Source organism: Diadema setosum, chromosome 18, assembly GCF_964275005.1.
Source record: "Diadema setosum chromosome 18, eeDiaSeto1, whole genome shotgun sequence".
NCBI lineage: Eukaryota > Metazoa > Echinodermata > Echinoidea > Diadematoida > Diadematidae > Diadema > Diadema setosum.
Genome location: NC_092702.1, coordinates 34,555,401 through 34,582,047, shown reverse-complemented (window position 1 = coordinate 34,582,047; position 26,647 = coordinate 34,555,401). Strand labels below are relative to the sequence as shown.

Sequence of the window (26,647 nt, the reverse complement as noted above, 5' to 3'; positions counted from 1 at the left end):
AAGTAGTAAAAGCCCAGACAATGTAAATGGTGTCTCTTCAATGCTGAAAGTGATGGCTTTCCTAGTGATTAGCTCACGCAAAGATAAATGTCCACAGGATTCATAGCATTAATACCACAAAGCATTGCCCACCCCATTTACAATGTATGTAAATGGTGCCTCAGGGACACTTTGAGGCAGAAGCAAATAAAGCCGTGAAAGGGTATACAGTACCTTGTGTATAACTATGTCACTAGCACCTCTGAAGGCATTTCTTTTCACATTAATTACATTATATTCAAATGTGCAACTGATAAGTGGACGGGCTACTAAAAAGACATGTTGATGAGCCTGAATATTACATCTGTAAATCTCACTTAGGTACCTCCTTGATATACTATTTTAGGAGGAAGGAAAACAAACAAAAACACAGGTTTCTGATACCTTGTCGATATAGACTTTGACACAGGCTGTACTATCTGAGTCCTAGATCGAGGGCAGCTCGAGATCCCAGGACAAAGGCAGCATGATTTCTCCCTCAAGGCGCCATCAAAGACGACCCAACAGTACTGCACAAATCCTTGGCAAAGAGTGAAGACGGGGCAGGGCCTTGAGCTTGACACAAAAGAACTATGAAAAAAATAATATTACGTGACAGTCTGAAACTCCTAGCACAGCCATCTCAAGGAGCATGACTCATCCACACACATATAGTGACTATGATGGTGGTGTGGGGTGGTGTCGGTGAGCAGCACTATCTGAGATGCAGTACTAGTGTCGACACGGAGGATGCCCGCAAGTGTCATAGGAAGATGGGGTGTATCTGTCGTATCGTGAGCTTCTTGCGGCAGGTCGGGCACCGGTGCTGCGACTGGATGCTGGCACGGATGCAGGGCCGGCAGAAGACATGGCCGCAGTTCGTCGACATCAGGTGGTGGCCGTTGTTCCTTATCTGAAAATAAAAGAAAAAAGAAAGAGAAAAATGAAATGGTAAATAAACAGATGAAATTACAACATCAGTTCCTCCTTCCTGTAAAAAAATATCTGGTAAATTGTCATTTTACTCCTTTAATCTTTCATGTTCAAGTGTATTATGGGTTGGGAAATAGTTTTATCATCTGCTTTCATTCACTGTACTCACAAACTTGCAGCAATCAAACATTCATGATTTCAATTTGTTGAGACCATTCATCTTTGTCTTAAAAGAAAACTGTGAATTAAATGGGTAGTCTTGGATGCACATGTCTATTTAAAAAGATACAAAAATCGTGATCAATTATGACATGTGCTAACTGTGAATGGGTTTGTAACTACCGTAGGTCCATGGTAACTACCAACAGCATTATCAGTTGAAGCTGGTAGATATAGGGGAGGGGATAAAAAATGAGTACACTACCCCATAATGTATTACTTTCTTCCCCATCCCTTTCTCTCTTTAGAGTATCAGGTATTAGTCGCCTGGTATCACAAACTCCTCACACCTGAGTCATGTTGTATGGCGTTCCCCTGCATCATGTAGCAGTTCAACCACACATGCACACAGGCACGAAAAACTGTTCAGCCAAAGTTTGGGAAGGGTACTCTGTATTTGCCAGGTGAGGAACATAATCAACCTCCAGCGCCTGCCTGTGTTTCTTCGGAAAGTAACATTGGAAGATTCTGTATACATTTGAGTAACAGGCATACAAGATAGGGGACTATGAAATCTGCTGATGATGCTTGGCCAAATTTTCAGCAACATGCGAGCTGATCGCCGCTCCCATCTGTAAGTGGTGACAGACAAGGACTGCACCACTCTTCAACCGAGGTGTGGGGTTAAGCAGTGTTTGTGGGGAAGGTACACAGAGCACCCCCATGCTCATTAGAGTAGGGAGGTGTAGAGGGGTTACGCTGATGGATGTTTGTGGTTTGTGGTGTGAAGTGTACAAGGTACAAAGTGATGGATAAAAATTTGGAGGGCAAGTTACTGACGTTACAGATTGAGTGAACCATCAGCATCTCACATTGATTGCTTTAGTGTTACTCGAGACATGGTAAAATCACATTTTCTTTTTCTCTCAACGAGTCAAAAAAAAGTAAAAAAAAAAAAGAGTGCATGACCATAATTACGCTGAGCCATATAACAACAATAGTTTGAATTTCATTGTATGCTGATAGCCAGCTGCATACAGGAACACCATACAAAATTCAACCGAAGACAAAAGCACTAAAGGCCTGATTGAACAGAAACTCCTCTTTAATTCTACATCTGACAATGTTGATATATTACAAGAATGATGTGATTATATGCACTATGACCATGTCAGTTGGCACTAAAAATGTAAATTTGACACTTTAAGCAAAACTACAATTGTAGCAATGTTCAACTTGCACTTTTGTATGTCTCCAAAGAAAGTGGCATGCTCACAAGAAATGCATCAAATGTTTTTCCTATTACGTGCACTCTTGGAAGTGCAGGTTGATTCATGCCCAAGGTTATGTCACGATGAATACTGACTCATGACAGAGAACGGTCCCTTGCCATCTACGGCATTAAAGGGGACATACACTTTGTAGCTGTTTAATATGTGATGAGAGACCCTTTAAGAGCATGTCCACTTTAGGTTGTCAAAATAGGCTAATCACATAACTGATTCAAGGCAATATTTCTTTGCAATGGCTTTTTGCCAGAAATGGCACACACCCCTTTTCTCTTTTCTTTTTAAAGGCTATCAAAAGGCTAAAGGTCATCATGCCCCCAAATGTGAGGCAATCATATCGATAGCTGTAGTTGTCTCATTTCTTCCAAATAAATAAGGAATAAAGAGTAATGTGTCTTGAATGAAGATATCTAGCGAGTACGTTACTACAGGAAGAGCCTATTAGGGCATGTAGAACATGTCTAAATCCTTGTACAGAAGTGTGTAGAGCTTGTGTGCAGTCTCAATATTATTGAAAATCTTTGCCTCAAATACAATGCCAATTGATGCAATAGTAAGCATAAAATAAAACTATTAGAACTTCTTGACTATATTTTGATGTACCATAAGCAATTGCTATTCACAATTTGTCAGGTAGACTTAGACTTTCATGACATCCAGATGAAAAAAAGAAAAAAACATGTAGTAAGTGAAACAAAAATGAAATCATACTCACACCTTTGTTTTCCATCTTTGAGCAACATTATCATTACATTATACCAATTTAGTAATAAACCATATCCAATAATATTACATGATATCATAATTGCCATCCTCGCTCATTTCATACTTTGTCAAAAATTTACTTCATTTCAATTACTTTGCCGAACATAGAGATACAAAAATCTGGTTCAGAAGTGATTAATCCTTCTTTAAACTTACTGTATCTGTATCCTCAGAAATGAATTGCAGGTACTGCTGAGGCTTATAATCATCTACCTACAAAGATTTAACTTCTTAAAGGAACTGTACAGTACTGGTTGAGGTGGGGATTCATGTTTTGAACATTTGTAAGTGAGATAATGAGAAACCTCTCATGAAATATGAAAGAGCATTAATTTCAAGAAGGATTCAACGTTTATTTGATGAAAATTGGTTTTTCAAATGGCTGAGATATCAAAAAAAGTGATAATAATAAAAGGCGACAGGCCACGCCTTTTATTAGGATCTCTTTGTTTCACCTTGTTTTTGGATATCTCAGCCATTTCAAAACAAATTTTCATCAAATAAACTTTTGATACCCCTTAGAATTGCATGCTCTTTGACATCTCATAGAGTGGTTTCTGAATATCTCGTAAAACGTTACAAGCTAAAATCCTCACCTCGACCAGAACTGTACACACCCTTTAATGTGTACATGTAGCTTTTCTTGTTTTCTTTGCAGTTGTATTGAAACAAAAATGTATCTCAACTACGATAAAGCACCCAGATCTGTTCATACAAGAACTGCTCTATGCTAGAAGATGAGTTGTGCGCAATGCTGATATGAGATATGAATCTGTTGCCCAATATTTCAACGGAAATGGAATTTGACAGATATCTGACGCAAGCTCCTCGCATGTCTACATTCTTGAAATTGCACCTGAGGTTATTCTCATGTTATGTAAGACCTAGAGTGACAAGTACTTCACAGTCGGGGGAAACATGGACAGCCACTGGGGGCGAGAAAAGATTACAAATCAGTATGAATCTGAAAGGTCAACACTTTCATTCGAGTGAAAACAGTAGGATTTCACGTCCAGCCTCATGCTGGTCAAGTTTTTTGCACGGTCTACTTGACATGTTGTGTTAACTACAGTTCTCTTCTGGACGTGAACCCACTCCCCTCTGATCTCTAAATTGGCAACTCTGTAGGGCCGAGCACAGGTGAGAGAGGAGGAGGGGGAGTGTCATTTTTTTGTGGTTGATGGATGAAGGCAAACCTTCCAGTGATGCTAGAGAGAGAGAGTGAAGTGACTAGAAGTGATGCTTTTTAATCATCACCTGTACCTGTCGTAAGCCATTTAATTCCACAAACTTCCATTACTTGCACAGTAGCGGGGACATGCAAGTGTTAAATGATTAGCTTGTTAACATTCCCCCCCCCCCTACACACACACACTTTTCTCAACTCTGGCTACATACATGTTACTCAGTGGAAGTCTTGTTCTTTTGATGTCACAGGACATCGCTAAAAACAAAAACACACATAGTGATTAAAAATTGCTCCCTATTTATTTTACTCACCTCCCTTGAGCTTCTGAACTACAAATCAGGCAGCTGCACCCTTCCACCATCACTTTTTTTTTTTTTTTCATTATTATCAATCTTAATATCCAGCTATAGCCATGAGTCAGACTGCGATGTGTTTGCGATGTTTTATGTCTTCGGGCTGTTGAATATCAGGCATATATCACGTCATTCTCAGGTGACATTTGATTGTTTTCCTAGTCATGTTCACATCACATCACATCACATGCATGTATTCTGTCATTTTTCCTCAAAGAAAAGGGAAAGGCCTACATACAATAAATTTGCCCAAAGGAATCTAATCACCTCGCTGTAGAGAATGTGAAAGGATATTAACTTCTTGACATAGCAAAAGCAGAGTCATGGACAAAATGCCTTTCATTAGATATTAGTAAATGTTAGCTTCAAGATGTGTGGAAACTTACAAACTCCATATTACACTCACAAGACCAATAAGGCTTTAAAGAGGCTAACTGTGTGCTTTGTTAGATGAACAACATTCAAATTGTTAGGATCTTTAATTCCATCAATTTACTTATTCTTAAAATGCTTTTGCACATGTGGAATGTAATGTTCTCCTCCGGCTACAACATTCTGTAGCATGTGTCAGCAAATATCTTAACTTCAGTCCAAAACATTTTCAGCAAGTCAAGTTGACTGATTTAAAGGGAAATATACTGATTTAAAGGGAAACCTGATGATCTTAAAGTCAGCTAGATTTGAGCCCTATCTGTTGCTCATTATCAACAAATGATTCCAAGCAGGTGTAAAGTTCCAATGAAGTGAAACTGATTAAACGCTAAGATGAGGAAATAACATGACAACACAACACATAAAGGTGATGCTTCATAACAAACAAGCTCATGGCTTTAATACCTGTATTGATGACTATCTACAAGAACAGCTTCCAGTCACAAAAACAGATGTTTTAGGGACCTTAACCCATTGAGGACGAGCTGATTCTGCTACAAGATGCATTTCTTACAGACACTTGCCCGAGTATACTCGGGACTCGTCCTTAACCGGTTAACAGCATGAATAATCAATGAAAAAAGCTCCTCTCTAAGTCAATCTGCAATCCTGAGCTGAACCTTTGAAATTATTATTTCTACCTTTTCCTATCTCTCTCTTCCTTTCTGTGACTCATCAATCTACCTTTCTCTCTCTATCTACCTACATGTATGATCTATTCCCCTACATTCTATCTATCCCTCTCTCAGTCCTTCTCTCCCCCCCTCTCTCTCTCTCTGTTTCCGTCTCTCTCTCTCTGTTGGTGTCTCTCTCTTCCTACTCCTAGCGTTGCCCTGCCATGCTGACATTTGCCGAGAATGTCACACTTTCTCGTGTGTGAAGCGAGACAGCCCGACGACAAGCCACAATCTAATTTGCACACCTATGCCGCACCATAAGCCGGCCAGACGGTACTTTGATCTGACTGGCCGCGCTGCGATTACACGAGCCGATTGGAGAATGATTTACTTTGAACTCGGGTCCCGGAGGTTGACAAAGTGCAGGGGACGAGAAGGGGGTACAGCGACTATTCTTTTTTTGACGGACGTTGTCAGGTCTTGACTGCAGTGAAAGAGGGCTTGACCCGCCAAAGACCGATCCGTCATTCACGGCTAAGCTATTGAGGTATATCACATGTACTATTGGGTGTGATATTCGACGTAAACACGGTGCTTCAAGTCCCCAAGGTCAAGAGAACTGTATGATGAGCATTCAAGGGCTGGATGTAGCTTGGATGAAGACCACCACTGAATGACAGTCAAAACAAACTTTGTGTCACTGAATTCAAACCAAATCTCTGGGCTAAGTCTCCAATTTCCTTTTCTCAAAAAAGGGTTCAACTAGCCCAGCTGAAAGATTTCTTCTTCATACATCATGATGCCCATCCTATCTTTGTTGACTGTCAAAGATTCAATTGATATCATTTGATAATCTTGAATTTGATACTCTAATATCGGTAACTAAAACACATAATTTTAACGATATGACTGCAATGATTTTGAAGCGCCATGAGCATTGAAAGGTGATCCTGTGCGCTATTATTTTGTCAGATTATGACCTAATGCAAAACTTTCAAGATAAAGCAAATATTTGTTCAATATAAAATGATGACAATATAATGCATCGATTCATTCATGTTGCATACCTCCCACAATATCAAAATGATATTTCACAAAGTTCTGGGAAAGTACCTCATTCCACCACATCCCCCCTTTCCATATCTACTGCTGATGTGAACATCGGACGAATAGCACAGTACATGTAGTAGGAAAGCAACCCTGTCCACTTTGAATCCAGGACTCGGAGACCAAGTGGAAACATTCTCTAATTGTCATGACCTCATTCTCTAGACAAGAATGCAGACTTACTGGCATCGTAGCTACCTTCATTCCAAAACCAGCCCAGCACAACAACTCCTTCATCTCCCTTCTTTTAGTATTTTCCATACTATCTTTTTTTTTTTTTTTTTTTGGTGGGGGGGGGGGGGGGAGAGGGGAGGATGGGTTGAGGGGAGGAGCAATCAGAACTTGGCTCCATCATGGCATGCATGTCCACTACTTCAAGGAGAAATCTATTTGGGATAATCCGTCTTCTCCTTCTTGGGGTTGTGGTTTGGGTAGCACCTGGGACACAGCTGCTATGCCCTTCTGAATACCCGGGGCCGGGCCAAGAAACACATAACCATGTAACCAGCAAAAGAAGACTGGGATGCCTTAATGGAGGAGGTGGGGGAAGAGGAGAGGAAAGGGGGACAGGGGTGGGGGTGGGGGAGCGGCAAGGGTATAGTGAGGAGTGGAAGACAAGGAAGGGACGGGCAAATGGGACGACTGACAAATGTGGGGTTGATGGAAATGTGTCAGCAGCCAATGTGATACACTGGAGTGAGACTGTGGACAGAGGCATCTGTTGATGTGCTTGGAGCTCCCCATCTTCAACCACACAGGGATGTTTTCAAAACTATGTGTACTTCCATTGCATACATCTATATGCTTTTTATAAAAAAAAGCAGCCCTTGTATGGAATGGTTATATTTGACTCTGGACTGCTTTTTACAGGCTTACCACCTTAAAGGGACTGTACAGTACTGGTTGAGGTAGGGATTCATGTTTTGAACATTCCTAAGTGAGATAATGAAAAGCCTCTTATGAAATATGAAAGAGCATGTAATTTCAAGAAGGATTCAACATTTATTTGATGAAAATTGGTTTTCAAATGGCTGAGATATCCAAAAAAGTGCTAATAATAAAAGGCGACATGCCCCAACTTTATTAGTATCTCTTTGTTTCACTTTGTTTTTGGATATCTCAGCCATTTCAAAACCGATTTTCATCGAATAAACTTTTGATACCCCTTAGAACTGCATGCTCTTTGACATCTCATAGAGTGGTTTCTGAATATCTCACAAAACGTTAAAAGCTAAATCTTCACCTCGACCAGAACTGTACACACCCTTTAAGTTAATTTCATTTCTGACAGAAGAATGGCAAAGCATATAACGGTACAGAAAGGGTGCAGATCTTGTATGTCTAATGGATTAAAACAGGCATACAACTTTAATAGCATGATACCATCCAAATACACTGTATGCAAAGATTTAAAACAAATATTGGAGACTTTCAAATTACCAGTATACTGTATACGTCATATATTTTGCGAATCTAAATTTTCGCAAATCGGGACTTCCCGACAATTTCGCAAGTGGTTAAATTCGCGATCGTGGAGGCCTGTATTGAACGGAGAAGTGTACACGCGTACGTCACATTAACATTGGGATCAGAGTCAATATTTTTGCGTGTCTTTAATTTCGCGAATAGCACCTGACTTGCGAAATTCGCGAAAATAAAAACCTCGGGAAATATTTGGCATATACAGTACATCGCATGTATTAAAGTCAAAGGTCAACTTTCCCTCAATTCTTAGTTGATAAGTCTGACATTTTTACTTGAAATCACGCTGACACACAGACTATGCATGCAACTGTCAGTTACAAGGGAACTTATAATTGCTGAAAAGTGGTTAATTGTGAATATGGTTATCTACTGTAGACACACAACTAGTCTGCAGTTTGCAAGCTTTCTCTGAGCTAATGGATGTGGGATGTGTCACTGTTAAAGCCTGATAAAGTTGCCACATACATTTTCTGATTTTAGCTTGAAAAATATCTCTGATGTTACTGCTGTCAATACGCTATTTCTTTTTCACTTTATGCCCTAAAAGTTAACAAAGAAACAGTAAGAAAGCTGGCGATTAAGTGTGCACAATTTTGAGAAAAAATCAGCTTGAAATAACATGCTTTAAGAATTAAGTTTCTTGTTTCACACAAAAAGTAGTTAGGATATCAAATTAATGATGTATTCTAAACATTAAATTTCCTGCCTTTCAACCTAATCGCCTTACATACATTTTTTGCTTGTTTGTTGTTTTTTGCTCTTCGATGTCTGTGACTTCATCAGGAAATTGCGGTAAGACAAAATAGAGAATATACTGCTAAAGGCCCCCACCACGAAGATGTTCATACAACTTGAATGAAATGGGACATATCTACTTCCCCCAGCCTTTATTACAAAATCCAATTCTGACTGTTTATATGATGGCACATCAAATCCCTGCTCCTAATATAATACGGCAATCACACCCATTCTGACATGAGGCTGTATGTCATAAAAAGGTTTTGGGTTACAGCTACATGCAGGGGATCAAGAATCCCATCAAGCAAAAATAGAGTAAACAGATGACACACGTACTGAAAGGCTGGCGACATACTGGAGCTTAAAGGTAGAGATTAGACTGATCAGACCACAAAAGAAAAGCACAAAAAAAGAATTTGACATCAATGTTCAAGAAAAAGATAATGCCTGCTGCGAAACTTTGTGACGGAGGCATAAAAATCCATCCAAGATTCATCCCAAGTCATGCATCCATTGACCTGATGAGGAGCTGCTGTGGATGAGGAGACATCGTGGCTCAGTGATAAAGGTAAAATACAGTTCTCAGACGGGTGCAAAATTATAACATAACATTTGCTAAAATTCCATGTTGTATTTCTTAAATTATTGAATAATTGCTACACTACAGAATCTTTACCTGATCTATATAAGATTAAACACAGCAACTAACTTATCAGAGAGCACTAGTTCAATCAGAGTCAATGCATATTGTAATACAATGTATAATATCATGCTTACTAGCAATGTGATTTTCCCCTATGACTTGTGACTTCAAAATCACAAACATATTCCCAATATCCATTGGTCCATCGCTCTAACCTATGGATCTTCAGAAGCGAAAGCATTTGGGTTCACTTTCTTTTGTCCTTTAATTCCTAACTGAAGTATTCCACACAAAAGAAAAAAAAATCATACAAAATCCAGAGAGCAAGCCTGTACAGTGTATCCTGCACACTTTTAAACAAAGTCAGTCAAGCAGTTCCCATGACAACAACATAAAGAATGTGCCAAGTGAAGACACATTCAACAACTTTAAACCTACTGAAGATGAGCTGATTCTGCTATATCACATATTTCCCATTGGCATCTGCCCGAGTAAGGGGGGGGGGGGGGGGGAACGAGTCTTCAACAGGTTAAAAATGTACCAAGTTCAAGAAAACCACAGTCTCCCGTGGACAAGCAGCAAAAGCCTGGTAAATGAAGACTAATCCAGGCTTGAGTAAGACAAGGGTGACTGGGCTTGAATACCAAGCAAGAAATTGTGCATGCACACAGTGTTCTGACTAAGAGACTTTCATAGCAACCGCCCGCCGCCTGCCTGCCCGCTGCCTGCAAGCTAGCCTGACACGGCCTGATTGAAGTCGTCAGATGTTGGTCAAGCCAGGGGGATCAGGCAAATCTGTCTTAATGCAATGTAAATAGCGAGCCCATTCAATGACAACCTGGTCGGGCAGTTACCCCTTCTGTCCACACTAATGCTAGAAGTGTAAGCATTAAAGCTGGATTGTATCTGTCTGCATACATGCATCTGTGCTGTATGTGTGCTAATTTTAATGGTAATTGAAATACATTATGAGAAATCAGACTTTATACCCCCAAAGAAAGATCATACAAGAAAGTATACAATTAACTGTCTGAAAAAGGACTAACGTAAAAATCATATCCTAGAACGTATAAGCACTCATTTAAAGGTGGTGTTACATGTACATATAGAGCAAAATTGAATGCTTAAGTTCTTGTTTCATTCCTCTTTAATCTTCTACATTAACATAAAGTTATTAACGGTTTGGAAACAAAATGTTGTGTAAAATGGTTCAAAATGAAAATTGCATTGTGGGCCTCTCTCACTGCACTGCACCAGTGTATCTTGCTGCAGCACTGTCATTCGTTTGTCACATCATCAGCTTTTGACGGAAGATTACGCTAAGTGCTCCCACTGATATTGTACACATACTTGCATGTTCACACGCCTCCCTGTCACTATACCAGCATACTGTGGGGGAAGGATTGCGATGTTTAGATGGTAAATAGTGCATCCACAACTACAGTGGGATGACTGCTGTCCATAAAGGGGGGGGGGGAACTCTGTGCTGATTCTACTCTTGATTGCTCACATATGTCGTCAGCTTGAATGTGCGACTACTGTAAGAGTGGATATTTTAGCATGAGTAATTTTTCGCCCTGGACTGGGTAAGATGAATTTTATGTGTTTTGAATTCTGTGGAATCAAGACATTTAATAGTGGTACATACATTACAAAGCAAAGATATTTGCACGCTTTTATTTTTGCACTAGCTTCTGGTTGTGCAAAATGCGCAAAAAAAAGAAAAGAAGTCAACACCACGAAAATTGAAACTTTTAGAGTAAAAGGTCTCATATCCCATGAATTCCATGTCATGTAGACTAGAACATTCATTCAACAAGAAAATAACCCTGGTGCTGGGTATATGCTATTCATACTGTTTTTCACCTGAACAAATGACAAAAACAACATTACTTACATACTTTACTAAGTACGTTGACACGTTATGATGTTTTGACATCACAATAAATTCAACCCATACATGTGTCATAGCATCATCTCTTAACAAGACGACAAAACCATCTGATAGTTTAAGCAGTATCTGCAGATGTCAGCTTCCATGTTGCTGGAAGCAAGATGAGCTGGTGATAAGAATACACTTCTCCATCTGATGTACCTACTACATCATTTGAGCTAAGCTAAAAGCAGTTCAAGGTTAAATGACTTGAATGTCAAATGATGTGTTTAAGTCCCACACATTAAATATTTTGTGTAGATTCTGTTTCAAAGAAAAAGTGAACATAGACTTCATTGCAGAGCTTAATTCGCATGCCAAACACAGTCAACAACTTCCAAGTTCCTGGTAATAATTATGCACAAAAGCAGATGACATTTAAGAACAAATGGTATCAATCATAATATTCATCCAGCAAAGGGGGCTTGTAGTAAACATGCCTTTCAGGTTCACATCTACATAACAAAAAAAAAAAAAGAAATCTCCAAAATATTGTCACAATTCATTTTCTTAGTTTGAATATAATAAGTCAAGAGCCTTCTGCTGAAGCCCCTTTGCATCTACAATGTATGTTGGAAGGGTTTGCGTAAGGTATACAGTATCTCACTTTAAAAAAAAAAAAGGAGAAGAAAAGATAGCCCCAATGTTATTGACAGTGACTGTAAAAATATCTTGCTTGTACCTTGCCTGCACCTCTAACCAGTTAGCTGTCTTGGCAAGTAGAGAAGGATTACTGTAGGATGTAACCTTGACCTTTGCTTCCATTCGCACTTGTCACCTCCCAACCATTCCCTGGTCCAGACTTGACGAAGGCCATGACATCTCTCCTGCCTCCCACACCCTCCAGACCTGTTCCCCAAAGTGCCGCTGATGAGACTGACTCTGCGACAGATTGATTGATGGGTCCCAGGATGCAGCCCCTCCATTGTAACACCTTGGCTTACCCGCCTCGGAGCATGTAGGCCGGGGTGGGAATAAAGCGATCCGACACCAGGCGTCCATTGGTCTTAATTTGCCAGACGAGGGCAGCATCACGGAGTGATGCGAGTCATGTTCAACATGAGATCTAGGCCTTCGCGATGAATATTAATTTCATGCTTCAGCTAAAGCAGTCCTGTGTGTACCCAGAATACCAGAATTTTAGGTGATGCTTGGGGCATGCTCGGATAAGATTAGTGCTCGTACAAAGCTGAGCCGGTGGTGTCCAGGCATGAAATTACTTCAGCAATGACCACAGTGACCATATAGAATCGTATTATCAGCTGTAACACATGTGTCTGAAATTAACATTAACCAAGGCTGTGCCCACACGTCTTATGTTCATGCTAAATGCTTCTCCATGCTGCTACAAGCTGAGGCACTGTCAGTAGATTCGAAACACAAAGTCTAACCCTGGTTTTCCAAGCCAGAGCATTTCACAATTTTGAATCCTTTTTTCACTCATTACAATGGCATAATACTACTTTGCATGACTATGCCAAATCTTTCTTATGTTACTGTTATCTCAATTGGAGACTGAAGGACATATATTAAAAGGTGGCTAAATATGTCAATTACATTCAGCATTTCTGCATGCAGTGGAAGGATATCCCATAGAAAATGGGCTCGTACAGCATGGTTACGCCGAACGCCTATCCCTCAGAATTTCCTGCTGCATGAACGCATCTTCCCTCATAATTGACAACATATCACTCCCTGGAATGTCGGAATGTCGTACCAGGATGGCTTCGACCATAGTTCACTTCACACCTTGGGGACTTCGTGCCAGACGAGAGTCTACACGGGAGGAAGGGGGCAGAGTGCCAAGGCAAGACAGCTAAAAGATGGCTCCGGGCTGGTGTCGTGATTGAGCGTGGTGTCAGGCACGTCTATTTCAGACAGGAACTCAAGAAATTCTGCGCCTTCTCCTCTTGACACTTGCGATGTGCCATCCCATTCCATCCCATCCCATGCTCATCAGTTGAGACGTGACATAGACTTCCCATGAATGTGACACTAGACAAAGGAGAAGCTCCCCTACTGTGATCAACAGAGGGCGTCCTATTTTGAGCTGCTATCAACATGCCATGTTACATAACATGATACTCAGAAGCTCAAACTTAAGGAAGATTTTGCTCTCAAAAATTTACAAACAGTTTTTGTTTTGTTGAAGTAATAACTTCTTTTGCAGCACTACTCCGATTCCATTTTTTTCTTTTTTTAACAGATTAGTACATTCTACATTGTTATCTCAAGACATATGGCTATAATGGAAACAAAGGACCAAAATACCTTTATCAACTCTCAAAACACTGCATTTGCCTGCTCAATTGTGTCCTCAATTACTCACTGAACCAGTCTCTAGGACTGGCTCTTTAACCCGTTGAGGACAAGTCCTGAGTATACTCAGGCAAGTGTCTATGGAAAATGCATGTTGTAGCAAAATTAGCCTGTCCTCAATGGGTTAAAAGTGGCCAGAGTGTCAATGTAGAGGAGAAAAAATGAATTTATGTATCTCACTACAAAACAGATTTCTTTACACATATATAATTTTAAGCAACTCAAAACACAATTATCCTTTTCCCTACAAATATAGAACGTGAGCATAAGTGTTCCAGGTTTGTGTAACTGTAATGAAAGCTTTGGCAAAATTATATTTTTTTTGCCAAATTTAAGGTCTGACTGTATGGTCAAGACATGTCATTTTTGCCTAAATCGTCAATTAAATTTATGTAATGTACACCTTCTAATGATCTGATGTGACTAAATGATGAAATCATACATGATCTACAAGACAATATCACAAAATTCTGAAACACATTTTATAACATTCACAAAATTCTGAAACACATTTTGTAACATTAAGTATGATGAAAAGCTGTTGGATCCTCCCTCGAATATGATGTTACATTAATCCAAAAAAATGTGAACTAATACCATGTTTGCTGTTCTTGCCACACTAGTCATTCTGCCACAGAGCCATAGGGCCATTACGCTTGGGACCATAGCAAAAGCAAGCAAACACACAAACAAACAACAAACAAACAAACAAACAAAACAAAACAAAAAACAAAGCATGAATTCTTTTGCCACTACATTGGTATACACACATAAGTTGTATGTCATTGTTTTTTTTTTGTAATCATGAATTGTACTTTTCTACCATAGCGCTGAGAATGTTTTAGAACTGCAGTCAGTGGGATCAAACCTGAACCTACAGCACACTCATTCTTCTCCCTGGCAAGCAATCCAGCCAAGTTACCACCATACACCACACACATTAGGTATGGAACATCAAATACTATTATTGTTCAAAAGTGCATATCAGTGAATCACAAGTTTATAATCAATACCATGCATTATGTTGTTGGAATTAGATTTCTTTGCACGTGTATGGTATCTGTTTAGTTTATCTCACTCATATATGTTTGGTATCTATTTAGTTTATCTCACTCATTTTGACACACTGGATCTACCATGCCCCGAGTTCATTAGTCAAGCACAACAGACCTAATGCCAAACACACTACAGCAATTGGATTGACATTTGGCATATTGTTGCTGGGGTGACAAGACCTTGTATCTCAAATTTTGGTAAAAATGACTTTTTATGGATTAATGGTCACATAATCAGTTAAGTAATATCCTGTCCAAATCCTAGCTGTCCTACCCCAAAAACAAAGCCACCACGGCATGTCAAAGGAAAAACTATCCCATTTGATATAGTGCTATGGCTGCCATGTTTTTTTGCTCTCCTGAACATTTGACATTTCGTACATAAAAGGTCTTGTCACCCCAGTGACGATATGTGGCCCATTTTTGGTTTGATGCTGCATGACCCAATATCACACAATCTATGGCCCACTATCAAGAATGACCAAACGACCTTAAGTTACACATGACCCAGTTTCATACATGTCCCACTTCTATTAACCACTTGACCTGGACCACTATTCCATTCCTATCGTGGGTGCACCACACTCCAAGGTATAACAAGAGGAGATGCCCTCCTTTGGCACCTGATAAAGCCATCAAATTTTCTGGTGAGGAGTCACTTGACCAAGACCAACTTGGAGAGCTTGTGACAAGTGAAAGGTATTGTCCTTCTGTCTGTCAGTGTGTCTGTGTGTGTGTGTTTGTGTGTTGGTCAATCATTTACACAAGCTCCTCAGCTTGCACATGACTGTTCTCTGGGTACATGGATCATTGTAGGTTTTATGTCCATGCTTTGAAAAGCAGACACTAGTATCATCTGAACAACAGATGGCAGCATTCATGTTTCACTCAAGGTATGTACAGACTACATTTTTTTTATTTTAAATTCCCTCATTCCCTCCCATGTACATATATTGATGGCACAGGAGTTTACCCCCCCCCCCCATAACATTTGTTTGTTGTTAGCTGGTGCAATTGTTTCTGAATGTTCTTCAATGTACTGTAACAAAAACATAGAACCATTTTGGGACAGTGTAAACTACATTGTATGCAGCCTGCATGATTAGGATGTTACTCCAATGGCCAGACAGACAAATGACACCGGGTGCAACTAAACAATAGATGGCAGTATTCACATTGCATTACCGGCAGGCTATTATCACTCGTACTTTATTATTTTCATATTCATATTGACATTCTTATTTTCTTTACCTTTCCTATTATTGTTCCAATGTTCCAATGTGATGAAGCTTTCAACATTCCACCAATTTTATCTTCTTCTTCTTTCTCTTTTTTTTAGGGGGGTGAACTTTTCATGAACTTTTAAAATGAATATTAATGTATAAAACGCATGTGAGGGCATTCACATACAGACAGACAGACAGAAAGACAGAAAGACAGAAACACAGACAGACACACAGACAGACACACACACATATATACAGGCATATGCAAGGAAAATAATAATCATATCATTAGTTATCATGAGTACTGAGCATTCAGGAATCCATCCAACACCCTGACCAAGTTGTGAAGTTAGCCAGCCCACTAAGGCTAGTGAACTGTGTATGGGCCTGCTAACTGTATGCTGGGACTGTAACCTCACAGGTTGTGTTGTTTTCCATGTTACCTTCTCAAATCCTTAACCCGTTGAGGATGAGCTGATTTTGCTACAACTCCAGACTCGTCCTCAACAGGTTAATGGGATCAAATTAACATTTGCACTCAAAATGCATTCATACTGCACCTTTGTTGCTGGTTTGTTTTTTAATGAATAGGCCATGCATTTTTTTTTTTTTTATCTGACCTTAAATGCAATAATTGTACTCTTGGTTGTGTCTCTGTATGATTTGTATGCCACTTGCAATTGATTTAAAAGAATCATACACCGTATGTGGCAGCTCCCTCAAGTATCTTTCCCTTCTGCTTCATAAACATATAATAAACATGTCATCTAATTCGAAAGAGTCACTTCTGCACTCTTTTTGTCATAGTGATCTACTGCGGTTAACACCCTTGTGACACTCATAAAGGCTAGTTAAACCATAATGTGCTTTGGTCACCGACTGGCGCACACACACTGGAGTGCTTTCTTCGCCAAGTGGCAAGGATGTCTGGAAACTACAGTCAACTTCGGATACCTCGACGTCGGATAAGCCGAATATCACTTACCTCGGGAGCAAAATGAAAGTCCCGATTGTTCCTATGGAGTTTCCGTGTATTAAAATTCGCGTAGCTCGAAGAAATAACTCGAAGTTCGGTTACCTCGAAGTGAAATCTACTGTCCCGATCTTAATTAACTTATTGTTTTTCCCAGCATGTAGCTCGAATCGAATTGCAACATCACTCAGCATCTCCGATTAAGCGCGCGTGGACAGCGAAGAAGACGTCACAAATCTTTTCACACTCGACTGTAAATATTCCCGACCAGAACAATCGCGCGCCCAAAGAAATACCCGGTACACAGCTGACAAGAAAAATCCCCAACACCTACCTACATACGTACACGGTATGCACATAGCACCCTTGCCAATGGAGTGCTTACGATAGCACTATGCTCTGCCCATCATCTTCTTTTCTTTAACCACTGTGTTTTAATTCTTGATCATGATAGTCATACCGCGCGCGTAGATTTCTAAACCGTCGTGGCGCACCTGCGTAGGACAGGTGTTGGGTGTTGACAGTTATATCTTTGGCATTAATCACGGTCCACTGTCCAAACATCGATCTCCTGCGTAGTGCCCTTTTTTAAACTTTTTTTTTTTTGCCTTTCACGAAGTATGTTTCATTTATTCTTCCCCGAGAACGCAATCACTGATTTTTTTTTTCCAGCAATACGATTATGAAAATATTGTGGAATATGATGTGGAAGTATAGGCCGAGCATAATAAAGAATAGAATAATAGACAGGGCTCCACACTAACTTTTATTGGGCCACCAGTATCACTGATTTCTATTTTTTGGTGGTCGAATTTACTCGAAATAAAAATTAGAAAATCCAATCATCTTATTTTGTGTTTTATGTTAAGTTTTTTAAGTTTTTATGTTTTTAAGTTGATGCCTAAAAATTTAGGTCAAAACTTACGTTTGAAATGAAAAAGTGGGAGCATTTGCCGACATCTGTTAGCATCCGACATTTGTTTTAGCATTGTAAAGAGTCGAAAGTTACCGTTATTCATCTCTTATTGTAAAAACAATCATCCAACATTTATTAGTCTGTTAGCACCTTACGGAGCCGAATATTACCGTTAATCATTTCTAAATGTAAAAGCAAACAACCGACATTCATTTTAGCATCTTACGGAGCTGAATGCTATCCTTATCCATTTCCAAACGTGAAAGCAAACATCCGCTACTTGTTTCAGCATCTAACTGAGCGGATTAATACTGTCAATCATTTCCAAATGTAAAAGCAACAATCTGTCATTTATTTTTGCATCGTACGAAGCAGAATATTACCGTTATTCATTTCAAACATACGACATTTATTTTATCATCGTACGGAGCCGAATTTTACTGCTGTCCACTTCCGAAAGTTAAATGAATCATTCTGACAATATTATTTTATCATCGTACGGAGCCGAATGTTACTGTTTTTCATTTTTGAACGTCGAAGCTGACATCAGACGTTTATTTTACCATCAAACGTAGCTGAATATTACCGTTATTCATTTCGAAATGTAATAGCAAATATCCAATACTTTTTTTAGTATCATACGGGGCAGAATATTACTGCTATTCACTTTCAAACATGCCAAACGTAAAAGCAATATGTATTTTAGCATCTTCCGGAGCTGAATGTTATTGCCATTTACTTTCGATCGTAAAAGCAAACATCCAGCATTTATTTTATCATCGTAAGGAGTTGAATGTTATTGTTACTCATTTCCGAACGTCAAAGCAAACATCAAACATTAATTTTACCATTGAACGCAGCTGAATGTTACTGTTATTCATTTCGAAATTTAAAAGCAAACATCAGACAGCTATTTTATAGCATCGTATGGAGCAGAATGTTACTGGATTTTCCGAACATAAAAGCGATCATCTGACATTTATTTCAGCATCTTCCGGAGCCGAATGTTATTGTTATTTCCTTTCTAAAGTATGAGGAAACATCCGACACTTATCTAACCATCGTACGGAGTTGAATATTGATTTTCATTTCCGAACGTCAAAGCAAATATTCGACATTTATTTCAGCGTCTTCCGGAGCCGAATGTTGTCCTTAATCATTTCCGAACGCAAAATCAAATATCTGACGTTAGTTTTAGCACCATACGGAGCTGAGTCGTATCGTTTTTCATTTCCAAAAGTATGAGCAAACATCCGACATTTATTTTAGTATCTTACGGAGCCGATTGTTACCGCTGTTCATTTTCAAAAGTAAAGGCAAACATCCGACTTTTTTTGGTGGCGCGATAGGGCCACCAAAATCTTCATTTCTGACATTTTGATTTCAATTCCGATTTTCATTCAATTCATTCACATAAAAGTCGATTCAATTCCAATTGACAAGCATGCAAACAATCGGTAGGCACTATAACAGATACCATGTTGAACATCGATAAACGTCGGATAAGTCGAAGAAAATTCGACGTACGTACGCGTACCTCGAATTTCGCGTACCTCGAATTTCACGTACCTCGAACCATTTTCTTCAGTCCCTACGAATTCGAGGTATCCGAAGTTGACTGTAATTGTCAGTAAATAGAGATTATCTGATCCCCTAATCCCTATTGTGTCAATATGGACTTCCTGTAGGACTGAGGCACATTGTTACCCCTTAGTGGGCTTGCTAACTTTACAACTATGGGTACATAATTGGTCGTACTACTTCTCTGACTGAACAAATCCAAGAGAAGAAGAGCAGGCCATGACATAACTTTGATGACAACTAAAACCTAGCGAATCAATTCACTCAGTCTAGACAGATTCATGGGGTAACTTGTGCCTTCTTAATCATTCTTTAAGAGCACTTTGTCATACATATTTGGTTTCAGATGTTTTTTGGTTTTTTTTGTAATCTGTATACTCAATGAATGTCAGCTTCAAAACACTGATGTGATTTGCATCAACCCGTAAAGCAAAGCCACTAACATACATGGTCGCAAGATTCTTGCCACTTTCAAGCAAAAAAAAAAACCCACAAAAACACACACACAAAAAAAATACCTGTACACAAACAAAATCACATCAGTTAGACAAAAGCATCAACAAAAGAATCTGAAAAAGGGAAATTTAGTTATAGTGATAGAATTACCTCTGGTGAACGGTATAGTAGTATGGAGATTATACAAGCTGGTGATGGTATATGATGCACCACGCAATACCCCGGGGTACTGTCATTCCCGGGTTACGCCAGTGTGTAGTGCCATCTCATGCTCTTCAGATACATACTGCCATCATGGCGGCCAAATTTTGGCAGTTATCAATAATGACACCAATGCCAATTCAGCCCTGTTATTACTTCTTTTTTTTTTAATCAATAATAAACCGTAATTACGTCTCAAAGATATGAATTAATTCAACAAAAAGGTGGATATCTATTTGGTACCTCAGTGTACCAAAAACCACATCATATGCCAGGCAGAAAGGGAAAGATTTGAAAGGGAGGGAAAAGGATGCTGTCTCACCGAGTTTTCGTCTTCCATGCAAATCGGACACGTGATGGCTCTTTTGTTGGGTGTGGTGGTTCCATTGTGTCTTAAGTGAGCAGCATCTGTGTTATTAAGTGTCCCTTCCTCCCTTTGCCTGAGAACAAAACAGGAACAATTTACAAGGAATCAGATATAAACCCAAAAGAGAGAGCAAAACAAGTCAGAAACTTGCCAAGACACAACATGGCACTTCAAGGTAAATTTAAATTCAAGGCAAATTCGTATGATTGACAAAAATAAATACAAACAACTTGACGCAAGAATTATTTAATTTTTATAGAACAAGTCATGTTTGTTATGTGTTGAGGACTGATGATCATCGTATTCTGAGGAAAGTGCCAGAGTTTAAAGTGAATGAGCCACAAAAGCAAGGACTACTGGAGAAGACATGGAAGAAACAGTTGGAAGAGGAGCTTGGGAAGGTTTGCTTGACAAAGGAAGACCACCTAAATCAGGCGGAATTGCCGGAAGGTGTGGGAGCACTTGCTGTGAGAGTGAGGAAAATCCGACCACCCCTGCTATTGGGGACAAACCTGGATTAAAACTGGACGATGATGATGATGAGAGAGTAGAACAAGAACTAAACATTATTGTGGGGAAGTCATTTTCATTCTTTTGGGTGAAGGATTTTCACAATCTTTAAAATATCTGTTGTGACATGGTGTATTATGATATGATAACATCATGATCGTGCCATGTCACATGGCTTCTACTCCACAGCAAAGACTCAGAATTTGGGGGCCATAAACCATGGCATGCTTTCCTAATTAATGGTGACCTTTAACGAATGTGAAAACAACTGAGCATCTTCAGGAGCCAAGCTAGTGCAGTGGTGTCGTACCTCCGGTAGCTATTGCAGATGTTGATCTCGGGGAGGACCATGATGTCATTCTCCTCATCGCTATCGTCGCTGAGGATGGGGATGATGCTGGAGCGCTGTGAGTTCCTCGCTGGTCGCCCTCTCCTACTCCTCCGCCTTGGGGGCGCTTTTCAATGTTAGACAAGGTTGGAGAAAAGTCACAAAAACAGCTAATCTTTGTACATCCATTAACTGATGAATTATTGATAAAGTTTAAGTATGTGTACTTAGATATGTGTACCAATGAATAACCATTAACATGATGTCATTTTTGTAGTTTCTCAAATCCATGATTTATCATGGAATGGGTAAAAAGAAATTCCCCCAAACTACAATGTACTAGGTTGAGAAAATAAAGTACAGAACTGGGGGCTTTTCCAAGTTTACATGGCAAAATGTGATATCTATAGCAATGCATTAATTCAATTTTGAAATGAAAATGATACCATTCTAAACAAACAAAAAGCCAACTGCAGGAGGAGAGACAATTATGAGCCATTCCGGAACACATAACTGGATTAGATACTGGACAATTCTGAACTAGCTATTAGTATGAAAAATTAAAGCAAATTGGGCTATGACTACAAACAATGGTGTCTTGAAAAAGAAAAAAAAAATATGTGGTAGCCACACTTGCAGCTATCACCATTTTCTCTGGTTTACTGCCGAAAGGTGATAGGTCATTACACTGTAAGAAATTACTCAAGTTCATACAGCATCTTGTTGGTATTGTGCAGAAAAGTGTAACACTGGCATTTGTAATTCAGAGCTGATTATTAAAACAGGACTAAAAATGGATTGGGATTGGAATTAAAAACTGGTTGCACAAGGAAAATTTATAGATGCACTTCATCATTACAGTGAAGCAACAACATACAATGCTGGCTACTTTTTTGCATCAAAAGAGAAGCAGACTAACAGCAAAAATCCTCAACATGCTTTCAAAGTACACTAGCATGCCATGTCTGATTTGAAAGTAACACAAGCAGTCAGAAGAGAAAAGCTTCTTCAAACAGACAGAATATTGAATTCCAACTCTCCAGAAATGATGAGAAGGAATATAAATGGAATGAAGCAGGGGACAAAGGAGTACTGTTTACACCATGATATATTCCAAGAGCACAACAGTTTGCAACTCCAGACGATTTCAAGAACAGTAAATTTTGCAACTGAGATCCACAGGAATGGGATTAAAGTACCATCCCTATTAAGGAAGCAAAATCAGCATTTTTTAACCTCAGAGACAATACACATTGCACATGGGTGTCAGGAGGCAATATTTTGGTAGGTTGTCCATCTTAGTAAATATCACTTGACTTGTGAAATTTGCGCAATACAAGACCATAGTGGAATATATATATTCTACAGTAAGCACAAGCTATGACACATGAACTCTATTCCAACAAAGCACTGCGGTGTACTCTGAGCTATTGAGGCATGCTGACGCTATCAAACTAGGATGTGATCTCAATTCTCCCTATCGCATATAACTGTAAAAACTCAAACGGCAGTGGCGCTATTCAATTTCTGAAACAATGTGTTGACAACACTGTGCCGGTGCACAGCATGAGCTTTATTTGATTGTACGCAAAAAACATGGAACAATCTATCTCCAAACTACCATAGTTTTGAAGATTTTCTCACCAATTGTTACATGAAGGGAAAAGAAATATCAGTTATATGCTCTGAAAATGCATTTCTATTGTGAAGTGACAATGTTTTAGTCATGATAGAAAGGAAAAAAAATTAGATACGGTTACTGCATTTACACCCTGCTGCACTTATTGTACATACCCGACTGCTCGCAACAGAATATTTACAGTAATATGCATTAGGGAGAATTGAGCATGTTACAAGATGCTCAGAAATACGACAACTAATTATCACACACATTTTGTGTGCGTTATGAGCTACCTCTGTCTGTCTGTGTCTGGTTGTCTGGGATGTCTGTCAGATCCACCACGTCCTCTGGGATCGCGCGTCTCAAGCCCGGGTTCCGTGCTGTTTCCTGCTCGTCTGTCAAGTCCACAACGCATACGGACACCGGCGTAGACAGGTCAATGGTTACTGTGCAGACAAGAATGAGAAATATAATGCACACAGATATAAAACCGAGCAAAACCTTCACCAGTATGAGAAGATGAGGATGGGTGAAAATAGGTGAGAAAAAAAAGTGATTTTCAAGTGAAGAATGTTACCTCTGTACACTTCATGTGGCATGGTCTCTAAATATATACATACACCAATCTGAAATCTGTGGCATGTACGACAGATAAGATCAAATTTCAATACCAACAGTATATTTCATGACCTGATGTATGCAAACAAAATTCAGCTGCCATTCTTCATGCAATAGGGACTGCACAAATCTAACATAAAAGCCAAACATGCAAACTAGGCATTATTCCAGGTATATTTGAAACAAACCTACAAAGAAAAAAACAAAAACAAAAACAATAGTACTATTTCAATACAATCATTTTTTTTTTTACCTCAAATGAATACACATGTAAATGAAAAATGAAAGTTTGTGTGCCTTTTAGTCAGGCACATGGCTAATTAAAGAGAGAGATGTCAAAAGTCTGTAAGAACAGTCGAAATGATAGTTTACCAGTCCAATGGCTGGTTACAAAAGAAAGTCAGATGTCATTTCACCAAAGAACAAATTGAAGCCCTTGTGAAAAAATTGATGAGCTGCCCTGTTGTATCCTATACATACCTCCTCCCCCCCCCCCCACCCCCTTGGAAAAAAAACCCCACAACAACAACAAATTACAAACTTGATAGAGAGCACTTCCTATTTATATGACATCTAATGATAAAATCTGAGTATTCTCAAGATCTAATGTTAAACTTAAACAGTATTTCTGCATTCACCAACAATGCATGGACTAGCACTCAGTGTGTGCTACATGCATTAAAACATCACAGATTTCACTGTATTGCATGTCTGTGGTCTGTCATACAAAGAGAGGGTCTGCCATTGCACCTAGAGCATTTTTACCATCTGAATTATCTGGTTGAACGTCCACGATTTCAATGGAGCTAGAGCTTGTCCGTGAGGCAGCCCTTACGGTCCGTAGCCGCGAGCGAGGGGGCTGTTCTTCCTCATCCTGGCTCGTGCTGGCGCCCTGGCGAGACGAGTGCCGACGCTTTCTCGTGAATGGTAGTGGCTGCAAATTACAGAGACCACATAAAGAATATGTACCACATATACTGTCTCCTACAAATAGATGGAATCTACATGCAGAATGGTCACTATCAAAGTGATATCACATTTTACAATACGTTTACACATTTATGATGGAAAGGTACCTCATGAATCCTACAAAAATTCTGAGACAAAACTTTCAAACTGTTCCCCTCTCTTTCTGCATGCACAACAATTGGATAATCCAAAGTGGATTTGTAATACGCCATACGGTGGTCATCAGTCTGAGTGAAAGCTATCTTTGCATGCGACTGTCTGTGTTAAGTTTGGATCTTGAAGATTTTTGCAAACTCTAGTTGATATTATAATATTTAATACAGTTTAACCTCGATTATCCGGCCATGTCGGGACCGGCACTCATCCAGATAAGCGAATTGGCCGGATATGGGAGACACAATGTTAATGTATATAGCTGCCGTCCAAGCTGCCGTCCCAGTGCACTGGCAGCTAGGCAGGCAGCATACCCCGCAACGGTGGTGTAATCTATGCTAGCCTGCGCAAAATTGTAGTCCCTTCTTCACAAAAATAATGTAGGCCTAGGGATCTTCATGTGAAAATCATACATGTTTTACCTCATTAGATATTGAGAAACCTATAATGCACATCTTATGAAATACCTAGTGAAATAGATCCATGAAAGTCACTGTTTTTTCTCAATTTTTGGATGGAAAAAAAAAAAAAAGTCCTTCACTGCGTGAACGCGTCCGGATAATAGAGATTTCCGGATAAAAGGGGGCCGGATAATCAAGGTCGAACTGTATATTAATAATTGCATTATATGTAGTAGCTCTATATCAATATTTGATATAGGCCTATTGTCTGATTGTTGTTTGCGTTACATGCAAGTAGACACCCTATTAATATTTATTTAACATTTGCAACTTGTAGCATCAGTTGACTGGTCATGAGCAAAAAGTAATGCATGGCATGGATATTCTAATTTCATTACCAACCATATCTTGACCAAAGTTTATTTTCTAACAGTCGCATACTTGCCAACTCTAACGCATTTGGCGGTAGACTACCGCTTTTGAAAGATTTCATTAGCATTCAAGCTAGTGCTGCTCGCATAAAATAGGTATCCTGGATTCTACCGCTTTCTCAAATGGAAATGTTGGCAAGTATGCAGTCGGTTAGACTATTCTGCTATCTAAATGGGACCTCAGCAAGGCTCAGAAAACTTGAAAGATCATTCAGCAGATGAGGAATGAATTGTTGTACCACACTGCTAACATGCTGAAGACATTGCAATCTACTACAGTGCAATTTGCAACTATTGTACACTAGCACGACACTAGTCACTTGCCTTCATTCATTCCTTCACTTCATTCATTTTACGTCAATTTTCTGATCGCTGTCAATCAGGCAATCAGGTGGTCCGAAAATGTTTTTTAAAAGAAATCACACAGTGCACTATGATCTATCTAGTACTCTAGAAGTAATGTGGTAAGTCGTGCTTCTATGTAATGAAATATAAACTTTTAAAACGAACATACCCTCTCCATCGTAACAAAATTGCTGAGAGCCGCTGGATTCTTCCTTCGGCTGAACACTTCCTTCGCCAAGCAAGGTAGTTCTGCAAGCGCACCCTAGGCCCTTGCGCTGCAGCTACATACACAACACGATCCCAGCTGGCCTAGTTATGTAGTACGGCACACTCGATCAAACGGTTTTCACTGTTGTTGGGGATATGCTAAATATCAAATCAGTACTTGGACAGAATGTTGCTTATGCATCAAATTGTGAAGTGCTAAATTTTGAATGCTAACATTCCTTGTGCTAGATTAGGGTCAACTTAGTCTAGCTTCTGAACTCTTTTCACTCGTAGCGGTGATTCAGTGTA

General features: G+C 39.4%; 1 protein-coding gene across 1 annotated transcript; it reads right to left on the bottom strand.

Annotated features, from left to right (window-relative positions):
* LOC140242040 (E3 ubiquitin-protein ligase RNF4-like) lies at window positions 1-26,362 on the bottom strand. Its single transcript, XM_072321790.1, has 6 exons — window positions 26,301-26,362; window positions 24,598-24,766; window positions 23,508-23,660; window positions 21,576-21,720; window positions 20,711-20,828; window positions 1-931 (listed from the first exon to the last, which is right to left on the bottom strand). The coding sequence occupies exons 1-6, from the start codon at window positions 26,307-26,309 to the stop codon at window positions 782-784; spliced, it is 744 nt and encodes a 247-aa protein (XP_072177891.1). The 5' UTR covers window positions 26,310-26,362; the 3' UTR covers window positions 1-781.
* Window positions 26,363-26,647: the final 285 nt, after the last annotated feature.